The following is a 17,138-nucleotide window of genomic DNA, read 5'->3' on the forward strand; positions in this document are numbered from 1 at the left end:
CATTCTTAAAGTTCTATTCTCTAGCATCCAAAAAAACAAACCCATTGCTGTGGAGTTGATTCCAACTCATAGGGAACCTACAGGACAGAGTAGAACTGTTCCATGAGGTTTCCAAGGAGTGCCTGAAGGATTCGAACTGCTGACCTTTTGGTTAGCAGCTGAACTCTTCTCTAGCACCCAAAACGCACTGCTGTCGAGTCGATTCCGACTCATAGTGACCCTATAGGACAGAGTAGAACTGCCCGATAGAGTTTCCAAGGAGCGCCTGGAGGACTTGAACTGCCGACCTCTTGGTTAGCAGCCATAGCACTTAACCACTACGCCACCAGGGTTTCCTTCTCTAGCACTGCACAATAAAATTTGGAATAAATGAAAAATTAATTTATAAGACTCTCATTTTTTGAGGTTTCAAAGCCCACTGTCCTAAATTTTTATCTGAGGAAAAAAGAAAATGCAAACGACACCAATGGACTATTAAAATAAAAAATCAAACCCGTTGCTGTTGAGTTGATTCTGACTCATTGAGAACGTACCTCAAAACCAATTGGCTTAAAATCACAGCTGTCCTGAAAGGTGAATACACTGAGATAAATTCATAGTTTGTAAATGTCCTCATAACTGGAAATAATATATACACAAAGAATTCAATTCAAGAAGTTAGAAAAAATACAAAAGGTCTAAGATAAATAAGAAGAAATAAAAGTTAAAACAAATTCAGTAAATAATGGGAAATAAAATTAAACCAGAAGAAAGAAAAGCCAAAATAATAAGCAAATCCAAAGGCTAATTCTTTGATATCCCCCCACAAAGACAGAAGACTGGTGAATAGAATCCAGAAAAAAAACTAATTTTATTTAAATATAATTTAGAAGTTAGAAAGAGATCATAACCACTTAAAGAGACATTTAAAAAAATTTAAGTAGAATATCATGTGAAACTATGTACATTTGGAAATTTTTATTTTATTTTTTTAATTAAGAAAAGCTTATTTTCTTTGTCCTGCAAAGGATCACTTGAATGATCCTCAAAGTTAGGCAAATGCAGGATGGACAACAGTCATTATTTATGGGATCAGTGTTTTAAAAACCCTCTGTGACTCAATAGGAGTCCTGCTGGCCCAGTGGTTAGGTGTTTGGCTGCTAACCAAAAGGTTGGCAGTTTGAATCCACCAGCTGCTCCTTGGAAACCATACAGAGGCAAGGTATACTTTGTCCTATAGGGTCACTGTGAGTTGGAATTGACTTGATGGCGATGGGTTTGGATTTTTTTTTTTTTTTTTTTTGATGACTCAATGAAGAGTCCCTGGGTGGTGCAAACGGTTAATGAAATTGGGTGCTAACAGAAAGGTTGGTGCCTTGAGTGCCAGCGGTGCCTCAGAAGAAAGTCCTGGCAATCTACCTCTAAAAAAGCAGTTATGGACATCACTACGGAGCACAGTTCTATTCGGGCACTCAAGAGCAACTGGGTGGTTACTGGTGACTCAATAAGAAGATGTTTAACAGGCTTTTCCTATTGCCTCAGAGTTCAGCTAAGGCCCCAAAGCTGAGGACAATGAGTGATGGTGCTGACACAGACTAAGAGGACCCCACACCAGACCAGGGTTGTTATCCAGTTTAGCCTATATGTGATGTCTGGGAATTCATTTGAGGAAATGTTATTTGATGGGGCTCGTAGAAGTGGTGTTTCCCTTTTCTTCCTCGTATGGGAAGAAAATGGCCAAGAAGGGGATCACCAAGGGAGCATCTAGCAGAGAACTAAGTATTTTCACTGTCTGTTGTACTGTTACCAGAGTAGAGTGCCAGAGGGTTCTTGGGAGAACCTGACAGCTGTCTGCAGGCATTTGGGGGCAAACATGAAGATCAGGCAAGTGTCTGCCTCTTGCCTGGTGATGCCCATGGCAGAAGATGACCACAAAAAGGAGCCAGTAGTTGGTCAAGCTGCACTTCCACTGTATGGTGGAGCAAGAGGCTGCCATAATCCAGGTAGATGGTGCAGGTGGCAGCTGGGCTGGAGCTATCTTGCAAGACCCTGCCCAGGAGGGCTGATGCTGGGCACTTAAAAGTCTGTCATGACAACAGACATTTAACAGCCAAGCTACTTAAAAAAGCCTTCGCCCTTTCCCATCTCACCTCTCCATTCCCAACCCAATTGTGGAGCTTCTTGAGGACACATTTTCCTGGCTTTGGTTTTCTATCCATAGTCAGAGAAATTGTCTCTGAGTTCCTTCAAGAGCAAAAAACTCTGTATTCTATTGTTTTAAGGGCATGGAACTGACCTGCACATACATAAAATGATCTTTGATTTTAAAATATTGGCATGAAATTTCTAAAACTGCATAGTTTCCAAAATTTTGCCTAGCAACGAATTTTTTGAAAGATTTAGCTCCTCTCTCTCTGCCCCAACCCGGCTTACCTACCCTGCAGTATTGCATGCACTGTCCATCAGGCATATTTCTAAGGCTTGAATAGCCAGTTCATCAGGTGCTGTCATTCCTTTATGAAGATGCCAATTTAACATAAGGGCCAGCTCTGTTCCTGGCTGGTTGTTTAATATATAACGCAAAGCATCTCCTATTGATACACGCTTTAAGCCACATTCGCTTGCAATTTTTTGAGCAACTGAAAAACATTAACATTTTGAAAATATTTCATTTCACAAATTCATCAGTTAACCTTAGTTTCAGACTCTAGTTGATGATAGCAACAGTAAGCTAATTTTACATTCCTCAAAGAAATTTTGAAAATTAAAATTACTACATTTTACTGAATTAATGCTGTCAAAGGTCAGTCATTATTAGCACTTCAGGTACGTGGTTGATGGATCTGGTTGATGAGCCAACTCTAGTTTTTTCTTAAAACTAAACCAACATTTAAGTGTTTTCTTTTGCACCAAGTAGCAATATTTTTGAGATTACTGCAAGGCATTGTATACGTACTATTAATATTTGGTATTATGTCTAAAATAACCATGTAATATTCCTGTTTCAGTGGATTGTACTTGTCTGCCCATTCACATACACAGTGCTACAATCAGGATAGCATAGTCAGCTCTGACTCATGGGGACCCCATATACAATACAACAAAACATTGCCTGGTCCTATGCCATCTGTTGGACAATACTCTGTTGTGATCCATAGGGTTTTCACTGGATAATTTTTTGAAATAATTGCTAGGCCTTTCTTCCTAGTCTGTCTTGGTCTAGAAGCTCTGCTAAAATCCATCCGCCATGGATGACCCTGCTGGTATTTGAAATATTGGTGGTATAGCTTCCAGCGCCGCAGCAACACACGATCCACCACAGTATGACAAACTGACAGATGGGTGGTAGACCTATGCAGTTAGGTCTCAGTTAATCCTCTAAGAAATGCTTTAAAAAAAATTATAATGGCATGCCTGACATTTTTATAGTGTTTTATAGCTTATGAGGCCAATTTTCTTCTGTAACCTTATTTGGTATTTTCAACTATTCCATCAGATGGCTGAAATAGATATTGAAATTCCTATTTTATAGATGAAGCAATTGAAGTCCACTAAAGTGGAATGACTTGTCCAAGGTCACAAAGATGATGCATGTTATGGATTGAATTATGTCCCCCCAAAATATGTGATGTAAATCCTAACCTCTATGCCTGCAGTTATAATCCCATTTGGGAATGGATTGTCTTTATGTTAGTGAGGCAGGATTAGTGTAGAGTGTATCTTGAGTCAATCTCTTTTGAGATATGAAAGAGATTAAACAAGCAAGGCAAAGAAGCAGAGATGGGGGAAGAGAGTTGCCAAGCAACATGAAGATTGCCTAGGAGCAGCAGCTCAAATAGACATGGACCTTCCTCTAAGCCGACAGAGAGAGAAAGTCTTCCTCTAGAGCTGCCACCCTGAATCCAGATTTCTGGTTTCCTAAACTGTGAGAAAATAAATTTCTGTTTCTTAAAGCCATTCACTTGTGATATTTGTTACAGCAGCACTAGATAACAAAGGCAGTGCCATTGGCTGAAACAGGACTCATATTGGTTTCTGCTTCTCCTAAGTGAGACCCAAAGCAATGGCATCTAGTGATTATTAAATGTGGTCATGCTCTGTCATGTGTGGTTTATGAGCATTGCCTGGAGACAGCAGTGGGCAGAGGACACGCAAGGGAGCCCAACCTGTCCCATGGAGAATGTGGACTGACCCAGGACCACAGTCCAGGGCACCCAAAGGGGAAGCCCCCTATGACAGCCACAGGACCCTTAACCTCAGCTTTGCCACACACTCTGGGCTCAGAACGCTATTTTTAAAGTTCTAAAAATAATTAAGCTTTTAAAATGTGACATCTAATTAAAAAAAACTTCTAACTTCTACAAAGATTGCGAAATCAGATTGCCCTGTCTCTATTTTCACCTTTTGCTCTGGATGTGGGATTTTATTTTGAATAGACATGTTCTGCTTTCCTTGGGGAAATACGAATATTTAGAAATGTACACTTTAGAAATTCTGAACATTTAGAATACAACTATTAAGGCCCTTTTGTCATGGTAAACATTTTAAATGGACAAAACAAATTTTTCCTCTTTTCAGCTGAAGAGCTGGAAAACAAAACTCCCCTTATTATTCCTGGTGACAAATTAATCTTTGAAATGATCTCTCTTCATTTTCTATTCAGTCAGTCATTAAATCCTATTGTTTTTTGCCTTTGAAATAGCTTGTTTATTTGTCCTTTCTCTTGTATCCTCACTGCACGACCAACCACTGTTCATGTTGTTCTCATGCCATCTTGAAAAACTACAACCAAACTATTGTTAGATTATTTGCCTTTTTTAAAAAAAAAAAATCACAGTCTAAAGTAATACAAAATTCAAACATTACACGAATACAGTTTATCAAATGCCTTTTCCAGCAATGATTAATCATCGCTTTTTATCCTTTAATCTATTAACATAATTGGTTATATCAATATATTCCTTTAACAGAATTACTATGCAAATATATTTTAATATATTATCATCGATTTTCTAGTATTTTATTTAGATTTGATTCCGTGTTTATAAGTGATGTTAAGTTTTAATTTCGTGCACTACCTTCATTAGATTTTGGTATCAGAGCTATGTTAATTTAAAAATGAACTTGTATTCTCTTATACCTTTTTGATTATATGGACTAGACTTCTTAATAAAAAATAAACTAAAAATGAATTGGGGAGCTTACTGTCTTTTTCACTGCTCTGAAAAAAGCTTTCAAAAACACAGATATTACTGTTCTTTGAATTTTTAATTTTTTGAAAGTTCAATATAAGTTTCCTCTAAAACCATTTGATTCTGGGATATTTAGGAGTTGGGTCATACTTTTCAATGCCTTTTCTTCAGTGTTACTGGTGTATTTGGGGGTTTTTGTCTCTTTTTGAGTCCATTTTGATAGTTGGTTTCCTGGAGAAGTGGCAAGGGTTGTCACTATTTTAAGGATCCACAAGCATAACAGTTTATGCTTGAGGAAAACAGGCAAACACACCCTCACCTGTAGTTTTTCCAGATTTTGGAGGCCCCACGACTGCAATCCTAATGGGCATCGTCGGCTTGGGTTTGGGCTGGCGAATATATTTGATTGGATTCTTCATAAACTTTTCTTTACTTTCCTTACTAGATAAAAAATAAATATACTGACGATGGATTACAGGAAAACTTGGATTCTCTGGGCTTTCAAATGGCTTGATTGTCTCTCCTTCACTTAGCTGCAATATATACACAATTGAATTCATAAGTTAGTTTTACTTTAAACAGCATTTTCCCCAAATACATTTTTTTTAATTAACTTTTATTAAGCTTCAAGTGAACGTTTACAAATCCAATCAGTCTGTCACATATAAGTTTACACACATCTTACTCCCTACTCCCACTTGCTCTCCCCCTATTGAGTCAGCCCTTTCAGTCTCTCCTTTCGTGACAATTTTGCCAGCTTCCCTCTCTCTCTATCCTCCCATCCCTCCTCCAGACAAGAGTTGCCAACACAACTCAAGTGTCCACCTGATATAATTAGCTCACTCTTCATCAGCGTCTCTCTCCCCCCCGCTGACCAGTCCCTTTCATGTCTGATGAGTTGTCTTCGGGGATGGTTTCTGTCCTGTGCCAACAGAAGGTCTGGGGAGCATTGCCGCCGGGATTCCTCTAGTCTCAGTCAGACCATTAAGTATGGTCTTTTTATGAGAATTTGGGGTCTGCATCCCACTGATCTCCTGCTCCCTCAGGAGTTCTCTGTTGTGCTCCCTGTCAGGGCAGTCATCGATTGTGGCCGGGCACCAACTAGTTCTTCTGGTCTCAGGATGATGTAGGTCTCTGGTTCATGTGGCCCTTTCTGTCTCTTGGGCTCTTAGTTGTCGTGTGGCCTTGGTGTTCTTCATTTTCCTTTGCTCCAGGTGGGTTGAGACCAATTGATGCATCTTAGATGGCCGCTTGTTAGCATTTAAGACCCCAGACGCCACATTTCAAAGTGGGATGCAGAATGTTTTCATAATAGAATTATTTTGCCAATTGACTTAGAAGTCCCCGAAAACCATGTTCCCCAGACCCCCGCACTTGCTCCGCTGACCTTTGAAGCATTCATTTTATCCCGGAAACTTCTTTGCTTTTGGTCCAGTCCAATTGAGCTGACCTTCCATGTATTGAGTGTTGTCTTTCCCTTCACCTAAAGCAGTTCTTATCTACTGATTAATCAATAAAAAACCCTCTCCCACCCTCCCCCCCCCCCGTAACCACAAAAGTATGTGTTCTTCTCAGGTTTACTATTTCTCAAGATCTTATAATAGTGGTCTTATACAATATTTGTCCTTTTGCCTCTGACTCATTTCGCTCAGCATAATGCCTTCCAGGTTCCTCCATGTTATGAAATGTTTCACAGACTTGTCACTGTTCTTTATCGATGCGTAGTATTCCATTGTGTGAATATACCACAATTTATTTACCCATTCATCCGTTGACAGACACCTTGGTTGCTTCCAACTTTTTGCTATTGTAAACAGAGCTGCAATAAACATGGGTGTGCATATATCTGTTTGTGTGAAGGCTCTTATTTCTCTAGGGTATATTCCCAGGAGTGGGATTTCTGGGTTGTATGGTAGTTCTATTTCTAACTGTTTAAGATAACACCAGATAGATTTCCAAAGTGGTTGTACCATTTTACATTCCCACCAGCAGTATATAAGAGTTCCAATCTCTCCGCAGCCTCTCCAACATTTATTATTTTGTGTTTTTTGGATTAATGCCAGCCTTGTTTTTTTTTTTGTTGGAGTGAGACGGAATCTCATCGTAGTTTTAATTTGCATTTCTCTAATGGCTAATGATCGAGAGCATTTTCTCATGTATCTGTTAGCTGCCTGAATATCTTCTTTAGTGAAATGTGTGTTCATATCCTTTGCCCACTTCTTGATTGGGTTGTTTGTCTTTTTGTGGTTGAGTTTTGACAGGATCATGTAGATTTTAGAGATCAGGCGCTGGTCTGAGATGTCATAGCTGAAAATTCTTTCCCAGTCTGTAGGTGGTCTTTTTACTCTTGGTGTTTGATTTTTAGGAGCTCCCAGTTATCTGGTTTCTCTTCATCATTTTTGGTAATGTTTTGTATTCTGTTTATGCCTTGTATTAGGGCTCCTAGGGTTGTCCCTATTTTTTCTTCCATGATCTTTATCGTTTTAGTCTTTATGTTTAGGTCTTTGATCCACTTGGAGTTAGTTTTTGTGCATGGTGTGAGGTATGGGTCCTCTTTCATTCTTTTGCAAATGGATATCCAGTTATGCCAGCACCATTTGTTAAAAAGACTATCTTTTCCCCAATTAACTGACACTGGTCCTTTGTCAAATATCAGCTGCTCGTATGTGGATGGATTTATATCTGGGTTCTCAATTCTGTTCCATTGGTCTATGTGCCTGTTGTTGTACCAGTACCAGGCTGTTTTGACTACTGTGGCTGTATAAGAGCTTCTGAAATCAGATAGAGTGAGGCCTCCCACTTTCTTCTTCTTTTTCAGTAATGCTTTACTTATCCGGGGCTTCTTTCCCTTCCATATGAACTTGGTGATTTGTTTCTCTATCCCCTTAAAATATGACATTGGAATTTGGATCGGAAGTGCGTTAAATGTATACATGGCTTTTGGTAGAATAGACATTTTTACTATGTTAAGTCTTCCTATCCATGAGCAAGGTATGTTTTTCCACTTAAGTATGTCCTTTTGAATTTCTTGTAGTAGAGCTTTGTAGTTTTCTTTGTATAGGTCTTTTACATCCTTGGTAAGATTTATTCCTAAGTATTTTATCTTCTTGGGGGCTACTGTGAATGGTATTGATTTGGTTATTTCCTCTTCGGTGTTCTTTTTGTTGATGTAGAGGAATCCAAGTGATTTTTGTATGTTTATTTTATAACCTGAGACTCTGCCAAACTCTTCTATTAGTTTCAGTAGTTTTCTGGAGGATTCCTTAGGGTTTTCTGTGTATAAGATCATGTCATCTGCAAATAGTGATAACTTTACTTCCTCCTTGCCAATCCGGATACCCTTTATTTCTTTGTCTAGCCTAATTGCCCTGGCTAGGACTTCAAGTACGATGTTGAATAAGAGCAGTGATAAAGGGCATCCTTGTCTGGTTCCCGTTCTCAAGGGAAATGCTTTCAGGTTCTCTCCATTTAGAGTGATATTGGCTGTTGGCTTTGCAATGCCCTTTATTATGTTGAGGAATTTTTCTTCAATTCCTATTTGGTAAGAGTTTTTATCATAAATGGGTGTTGGACTTTGTCAAATGCCTTTTCTGCATCAATTGATAAGATCATGTGGTTTTTGTCTTTTGTTTTATTTATGTGATGGATTACATTAATGGTTTTTCTGATATTAAACCAGCCTTGCATACCTGGTATAAATCCCACTTGATCATGGTGAATTATTTTTTTGATGTGTTGTTGGATTCTATTGGCTAGAATTTTGTTGAGGATTTTTGCATCTATGTTCATGAGGGATATAGGCCTATAATTTTCTTTTTTTGTAATGTCTTTACCTGGTTTTGGTATCAGGGAGATGGTGGCTTCATAGAATGAGTTGGGTAGTATTCCGTCATTTTCTATGCTTTGAAATACCTTCAGTAGTAGTGGTGTTAACTCTTCTCTGAAAGTTTGGTAGAACTCTGCAGTGAAGCCGTCCGGGCCAGGGCTTTTTTTGTTGGGAGTTTTTTGATTACCGTTTCAATCTCTTTTTTTGTTATGGGTCTATTTAGTTGTTCTACTTCTGAATGTGTTAGTTTAGGTAGGTAGTGTTTTTCCAAGAATTCATCCATTTCTTCTAGGTTTTCAAATTTGTTAGAGTACAATTTTTCGTAGTAATCTGAAATGATTCTTTTAATTTCATTTGGTTCTGTTGTGATGTGGTCCTTCTCGTTTCTTATTCGGGTTATTTGTTTCCTTTCCTGTATTTCTTTAGTCAGTCTAGCCAATGGTTTATCAATTTTGTTAATGTTTTCAAAGAACCAGCTTTTGGCTTTGTTAATTCTTTCAATTGTTTTTCTGTTCTCTAATTCATTTAGTTCAGCTCTAATTTTTATTATTTGTTTTCTTCTGGTGCCTGATGGGTTCTTTTGTTGCTCACTTTCTATTTGTTCAAGTTGTCGGGACAGTTCTCTGCTTTTGGCTCTTTCTTCTTTTTGTATGTGTGCATTTATCGATATAAATTGGCCTCTGAGCACTGCTTTTGCTGTGTCCCAGAGGTTTTGATAGGAAGTATTTTCATTCTCGTTGCATTCCATGAATTTCCTTATTCCCTCCTTGATGTCTTCTATAACCCAGTCTTTTTTCAGCAGGGTATTGTTCAGTTTCCAGGTATTTGATTTCTTTTCCCTAGTTTTTCTGCTATTGATTTCTAGTTTTATTGCCTTGTGGTCTGAGAAGATGCTTTGTAATATTTCGATGTTTTGGACTCTGCAAAGGTTTATGACCTAATATGTGGTCTATTCTAGAGAATGTTCCATGTGCGCTAGAAAAAAAAGTATACTTTGCAGCAGTTGGGTGGAGAGTTCTGTATAAGTCAATGAGGTCAAATTGGTTGATTGTTGTAAGTAGGTCTTCCGTGTCTCTATTGAGCTTCTTACTGGATGTCCTGTCCTTCTCCGAAAGTGGTGTGTTGAAGTCTCCTACTATAATTGTGGAGGTGTCTATCTCACTTTTCAATTCTGTTAAAATTTGATTTATGTATCTTGCAGCCCTGTCATTGGGTGCATAAATATTTAATATGGTTATGTCTTCCTGATCAATTGTCCCTTTTATCATTATATAGTGTCCTTCTTTATCCTTTGTGGTGGATTTAAGTCTAAAGTCTATTTTGTCAGAAATTAATATTGCTACTCCTCTTCTTTTTTGCTTATTGTTTGCTTGATACATTTTTTTCCATCCTTTGAGTTTTAGTTTGTTTGTGTCTCTAAGTCTAAGGTGTGTCTCTTGTAGGCAGCATATAGATGGATCGTGTTTCTTTATCCAGTGTGTGACTCTCTGTCTCTTTATTGGTGCATTTAGTCCATTTACATTCAGCGTAATTATAAATAAGTTTTTAGTGCTGTCATTTTGATGCCTTTTTATGTGTGTTGTTGACAATTTCATTTTTCCACCTACTTTTTTGTGCTGAGGCGTTTTTCTTAGTAAATTGTGAGATCCTCATTTTCATAGTGTTTGACTTTATGTTAGTTGAGTCGTTACGTTTTTCTTGGCTTTTATCTTGAGTTATGGAGTTGTTATACCTTTTTGTGGTTACCTTATTATTTACCCCTATTTTTCTAAGTAGAAACTTAACTTGTATTGTTCTATATCTCCTTGTATCACTCTCCATATGGCAGTTCAATGCCTCCTGTATTTAGTCCCTCTTTTTGATTATTGTGATCTTTTACCTATTGACTTCCATGATTCCCTGTTATGTGTATTTTTTTTTTAATTAATCTTAATTTGTTTGTTTTTGTGATTTCCCTATTTGAGTGGATATCAGGACGTTCTGTTTTGTGACCTTGTGTTGTGCTGGTATCTGATATTATTGGTTTTCTGACCAAACAATTTCCTTTAGTATTTCTTGTAGCTTTGGTTTGGTTTTTGGAAATTCTCTAAACTTGTGTTTATCTGTAAATATCTTAATTTCGCCTTCATATTTCAGAGAGAGTTTTGCTGGATATATGATCCTTGGCTGGCAGTTTTTCTCTGTATATGTCGTCCCATTCCCTTCTTGCCTGCATGGTTTCTGCTGAGTAGTCTGAACTTATTCTTATTGATTCTCCCTTGAAGGAAACCTTTCTTTTCTCCCTGGCTGCTTTTTAAAATTTTCTCTTTATCTTTGGTTTTGGTGAGTTTGATGATAATATGTCTTGGTGTTTTTCTTTTTGGATCAATCTTAAATGGGGTTCGATGAGCATCTTGGATAGATATCCTTTCGTCTTTCATGATGTCAGGGAAGTTTTGTGTCAGTTCTTCAACTATTTTCTCTGTGTTTTCTGTCCCCCCTCCCTGTTCTGGGACTCCAATCACTCGCAAGTTATCCTTCTTCATAGAGTCCCACATGATTCTTAGGGTTTCTTCATTTTTTTTAATTCTTTTATCTGATTTTTTTTCAGCTATGTTGGTGTTGATTCCCTGGTCCTCCAGATGTCCCATTCTGCATTCTAATTGCTCGAGTCTGCTCCTCTGACTTCCTATTGCGTTGTCTAATTCTGTAATTTTATTGTTAATCTTTTGGATTTCTACATGTTGTCTCTCTGTGGATTCTTGCGACTTATTAATTTTTCCACTATGTTCTTGAATAATCTTTTTGAGTTCTTCAACAGTTTTATCAGTGTGTTCCTTGGCTTTTTCTGCAGTTTGCCTTATTTCGTTTGTGATGTCTTGAAGCATTCTGTAAATTAGTTTTTTATATTCTGTATCTGATAATTCCAGGATTGTATCTTCATTTGGGAAAGATTTTGATTCTTTTGTTTGGGGGGTTGGAGAAGCTGTCATGGTCTGCTTCTTTATGTGATTTGATATGGACTGCTGTCTCTGAGCCATCACTGGGAAACTAGTTTTTCCAGAAAATCTGCTAAAAAAAAAAATGCAGTCAGATCCCTATCAGAGTTCTCCCTCTGGCTCAGGCTATTCGGATGTTAATGAAGCCGCCTGGGGAGGGTGGGGGAGGGATCAGAGAGATAGGAGAGTGGCACCTCAGAATATAGCCAGAGTTGCTTGTCTTGCTTGGAATGACTGTTATATCTGAGATTTCCGCGGGGCGCGTCGCCTATGTGTGCTGGCTGTGTGGAGATTGCCCCCGGGGGGTCTGGCCCGCTGGAGTCACGGTCAGATCCTCCGCTGTCAGCCCCACGCCCAAGGTTAAGGCTCCCCTACTGGGATGGTGCACTCCCGACTCCAAAATCAGTCGCTGCCCCCCAGGGACTCCCCGTCCCACCAGCCGCGTTGCCACGCCGCCCCCGAGAACCAGCTCGGCCTCCCCCGGGGTTGGCTCAGGAGAGCGGAGCAGCTCCCCACGCCTGCTCCGCGACCGCGCGTCCCGGCTGGGACGCCGCTCTCCCCGCTCCAAGACCAGTCACTGCCTCCTGGGGACTTCTCCCATGGGCTGCGCCACCACGCCGCCCGCGCGAACCGGCTGGACCCCCCCCCGGGGTCAGTTCAGGGGGATGGAGCTGCTCCCCGCGCTTTTGCCGCGCCCGCGCTGCCAAAATCCTGACGGGACGGCTCCCCGGCTGGGACGCTGCTCTCCCCGCTCCAAGACCAGTCACTGCCTCCCGGGGACTTCTCCCACCGGCTGCGCTGCCACACCGCCTGTGCGAACCAGCTGGGCCCCCTCCCGGAATGAGTTCGGGGGCTAGGGCTGGACCCCTTGTTTGTGCCATCTGCCCCCCGGGCTCTGCCCCAAATCGGGCGCCGAAGGTCACCTGACTGGTAAGCTGGCTCCAGGCTCTGAAAACAATCGCTGCCTCCCCATATTTGTTCGTTCTCCGTCTCTAAATCTGTGTTTGTTGTTCAGAGTTCGTAGATTGTTATGTATGTGATCGATTCACTTGTTTTTCCGAGTCTTTGTTGCAAGAGGGATCCGCGGTAGCATCCACCTCGTCCGCCATCTTGGCCCCGCCTCCCCCCAAATACATTTTTAAAAATTTGTAAAATAAAAAAATTGTTCTTACAGAGTAAGAAAATTATAATAAAATATTAAACTAAACTGTAAAAAGTACAAATTATTTTACACCCACATGCAATCAATTTACTTCTTCTCAGTGGGGTTTCAGTTTATGACATTTAAGGAGACCTGGTGACGAAGTGGCTAAGCGCTTGGCTGCTAACCAAAAGTCAGCAGCTTGAACCCACCAACTACTCCTCAGGAGAAAGATGTGGCAATCTGGTTCTGTGAAGATTACAGCCTTGGAAACCCTATACGGAAGTTCTACTCTGTCCTATAGGGTTGCTATGAGTCGGAATTGACTTGATGGCAACTTTTTATATATGTCATAAACCCGTGGCCATCCAGTTGATTCCAACTCACAGTGACCTTATAGGACAGAGTAGAACTGCCCCCACAGGGTTTCCAAGGCTGTAGTCTTTACAGAAACAGACCGCCACATCTTTCTACCACAGAACAGCTGGAGGGTTCAAACATCTGACCTTTCAGTTAGCAGCCCAGAGCTTAACCACTGCACAACCAGAGCTTCTCTTTGGGAGGCTAGAAGTCCAAATTCAGGATGTGACTCTAGGGGGAGGTCCTTTCTTGTCTATTTGAGCTTCTAGTAGCTGGCAATCCTTGGAGTTCTAGGGCTTGTTGATTCATCTGTCTCTGCTGTCATCAGATAGAGTTTGTCTTTCCTTCTGTATATGCTTCCTCCTGTGTCTAATCTGCTCTCTTCATAACTCAGAAGTAGTTAGGTTTAGGACACACCTTACACTGATATGGCCTCATTAACATAATAAAGGATACTCATTCCCAAATGGGATTACATCCACAGGTATAGGAGTTAGGGTACCAACACATATTTTGGGAGGACACAATTCAATCCATAACAATTTCTGAAGCGGGAATCTTTTGGAGTATACTGGCAGGGAGAATCCCACTGGGTTATCTTGCACATTTTTGTGCAGATGAAATTATATTCATATAATCATTAAGGGAAGCCAGGAAAGGGAAAAACACCCACAAAAGGCAGCCTAAGGTGTAGTATGGAATGGGACAGAGGGAGTGGTCCAACATCTCGGATTGGTGATGATGAGGACTGGGTAATTAACTGGTGCTAGGCTTTAATGTCTTTTTTATAGCATCAGATGACAAGCATCAGCCATCCCTGGACTTGACAGACTAGGTGCAGAATGGTAGGTTACTAGTTCTCCTCCCCCAGAGCCGCTATGAGTCAGAATCGACTGGACAGCAACTGGTTTGGTTTTGGTTTTTCTAGAGCTACATCAGGACAGCTGTCACAGGTCAGTGGCATTGTCAACATCACCATCCTTGAGCTGGAGTAAAACTCATGGCTAGCATTGACTGCTAAGTAGAATGATACGCAGAAATTCAAGAGTAGGGTGGGAGTGACTGCTGTATGCCATACACTTGGTAATAAAAGAAAAGCTGAAAGTTTAGTGATTCCATTTCAAATTCCCTAGTTAAGTGTAAATTCTTTCAGTTGTTTCTGCTGTTGCTGAAAATATTTAGCATGTATCCTTGCGCATCTGTAGGTCGGAATGTCATGGTATCATCAAAATTAGCAATATCAAATTGTCAGACACCCAGCAAGATTTCCAACAGCCCTGATAAATGTCTATTTATATGCTTAAACCCTTCTTATCACCATGCACTCATTTCTCCAAAAGGCGTTTTTGTGAAAATTCAAACTGTGTTTGGATCTGAGCCTTCTTTCTCCCCAAATAATACTCTGACTTTGCCTGCTTAGTTCTTGTCCTTTCTTGCCCATTTCAGAGAAGGTTAAGGCATGGCTATTTTTCAAAGGCTTTTAAAATGAAACTGATACATGCTTAACTCTATCCAATTCTCTCTGGAGAGAACTATCATAATGTGTCTATATTTCAACATGATATTTTGAAAGGTTTCTCTTCATATCCTGTGGTTAAGATAAAGAACATCATAGCACAGTTAAGTAGAATTGAAACTGATTGTCTCAAAATCAACAAGACAGGATGTTTTAAGTAACATGCACCTGAGCCCATCCTTGATCCTGTCCTCCAAAATATTTTTTTTATCAGTGACCAACAATAGTAATACATATTAATAGCAACAACATATATTAATTGAGAAGTTACAAAGAGCCAAGCACCTTACTCCATTTAGCTCATTCAACCCTTGTTAACAATATTGTAAGGTGGGAACTATTCCTATTTTCTCATTTTGCAAAAGGCAATGGATCCTAGAGGTTAAGTAATTTTTCCAAGGTCACTTATCTAGTATGTCTTGGTTTTTGAACTCAGGCACTCTGGCTCCAGAGGCCATGGTCTTATCCACTGTGTATCTCAGGTGAAGATAAGAAGGTACATTGGTCTAGTGAGCAGGTCACATGCAGCTAGGAGATATGACTAATCAGGGCTTCTAAAGTTTTATGTTGAAATGACAGTTGGGAAAAAAAACTCCAACTTCACAAACACAGGTAAGAGAGACGCATTGTGTGAAAAATAAGCTAGGGATCTTGGCTGCCTCTAAGTGCAGTATAAGTCCACAATGTGGCCTGCCTAACAATAAATGAATGCCATCTGTGGTGCTTTTAAAATATTACCACAATGTGGCCTGCCTAACAATAAATGAATCTGTGGTGCTTTTAAAATATTACCACAATGTGGCCTGCCTAACAATAAATGAATGCCATCTGTGGTGCTTTTAAAATATTACCTCCCTTCAAGAGGTAGAAACTAATCCTCCTCCTTTTGAGTGTGCGCTGAACTTAGTGACTCACTTCTAACAAACAGATTAAAGTACGAATGACAGTGTGGAAACTTAGAGACTAGGTCACAAAAGATATTGTAAATTCTTTCTGTTGGATTGCTCACTCTGGGAGAAGTTAGTAGCCATGTTGTGAGGACTCTCAAGCAGCTTATGGGAAGGCCCACATGGTGAGGAATTAAGGTCTCCTGCTAACAGCCAGTGAGCAACTGAGGACTCCTGCCAACAGCCGTATTAGTGAGCCATCTTGGAAGCAGATCCTCCATCCCCAGTCAAGCTTTCAGATGACTGCAGCCCCTTGACATCTCAGTTGTAACCACATGGGAGATTGTGAGCTAGAATCTCAGCTGAATCACTCACAAATTCCTAACCCCCAGAAAATGTGAGATAATGTGTGCTGTTTTTAAGCTAGGAAACTCTGGTGGTGCAGTGGTTAAGTGCTACAGCTGCTAACCAAGAAGTTGGCAGTTCAAATCCTCCAGGCGCTCCTTGGAAACTCTATGGGGCAGTTCTACTCTGTCTTATAGGGTCACTATGAGTCAGAATCGACTCGACGGCAGTGGGTGGGTTTTGAGCTAAGTTTTTTAAAAAAAAATTTTATTAATTTGTTATGAAGCAATGGATAACTAACGCACTATCTTAGGCTACATTTAAAATTACACTATTTAGAATAACATCGATGGTCATACCTGCTCTAATGTGAGTGTCTAAGGCCACCAAGAAAAATGTGCTCAGTTCTACCTCTATTTTCAAGGGTACAGACCAACTGGAATGAGTTCAGGAGAGAAAGACTTGGAGTTTTGGAGACTCGAAGCCATGTTATATGAGGAACAATGGTAGGAACTGAGGATTTTTTTTGGAAAATTGAAAACTAAAAGGGGATATGAAAGCTGTTTTTAAGTATCTGAAAATTTTCATGTGGAGGAAGTTTAATGTGTTTCTTCTATATTTAGGTAGTAGATATTAAAGTGGGACTTAAAAGGGCAGAACTTATACTCAATATAAGAAAAAAAATTTTTTCAAGGGATAGAGCTGTTAGAATATTGGATGGGCAGCACCTGGAGGAGTGAGTTCTCTGTTAGAGGTGGAATGAATGAATATTGGTTAAAAGTTGTGACGTGACTCAGGTTTGGATTGAGTGGTGGGCCTAAGCAACCTGAGAGCTCCTTCAACCTCTGAGATCCCATTCTTATAACTCTGCGTTCTTTCCTATCTGTTGTTGTTAGGTGCTGTTGAGTCAATTA

General features: G+C 40.0%; 1 protein-coding gene across 7 annotated transcripts in view; it reads right to left on the reverse strand.

The window, feature by feature from the left end:
* Nucleotides 1-17,138, reverse strand: part of AK9 (adenylate kinase 9) — a 170,532-nt gene that overhangs the window by 16,755 nt on the left and 136,639 nt on the right. For 5 of the 7 annotated variants that reach the window (XM_049898567.1, XM_049898557.1, XM_049898541.1 and 2 more), the window contains exons 32-33: nucleotides 5,491-5,704; nucleotides 2,417-2,618 (exon numbers count right to left, since the gene is read on the reverse strand). The exons of 1 other annotated variant lie outside the window; for it this stretch is intronic. In XM_049898567.1, coding sequence (XP_049754524.1) covers nucleotides 2,417-2,618; nucleotides 5,491-5,704 — 416 coding nt within the window. The remainder of the gene's footprint in view (nucleotides 1-2,416; nucleotides 2,619-5,490; nucleotides 5,705-17,138) is intronic. One more of the 7 variants, XM_049898588.1, reaches the window with a different exon arrangement.

Source organism: Elephas maximus, chromosome 1 (assembly GCF_024166365.1).
Source record: "Elephas maximus indicus isolate mEleMax1 chromosome 1, mEleMax1 primary haplotype, whole genome shotgun sequence".
NCBI classification, from domain to species: domain Eukaryota; kingdom Metazoa; phylum Chordata; class Mammalia; order Proboscidea; family Elephantidae; genus Elephas; species Elephas maximus.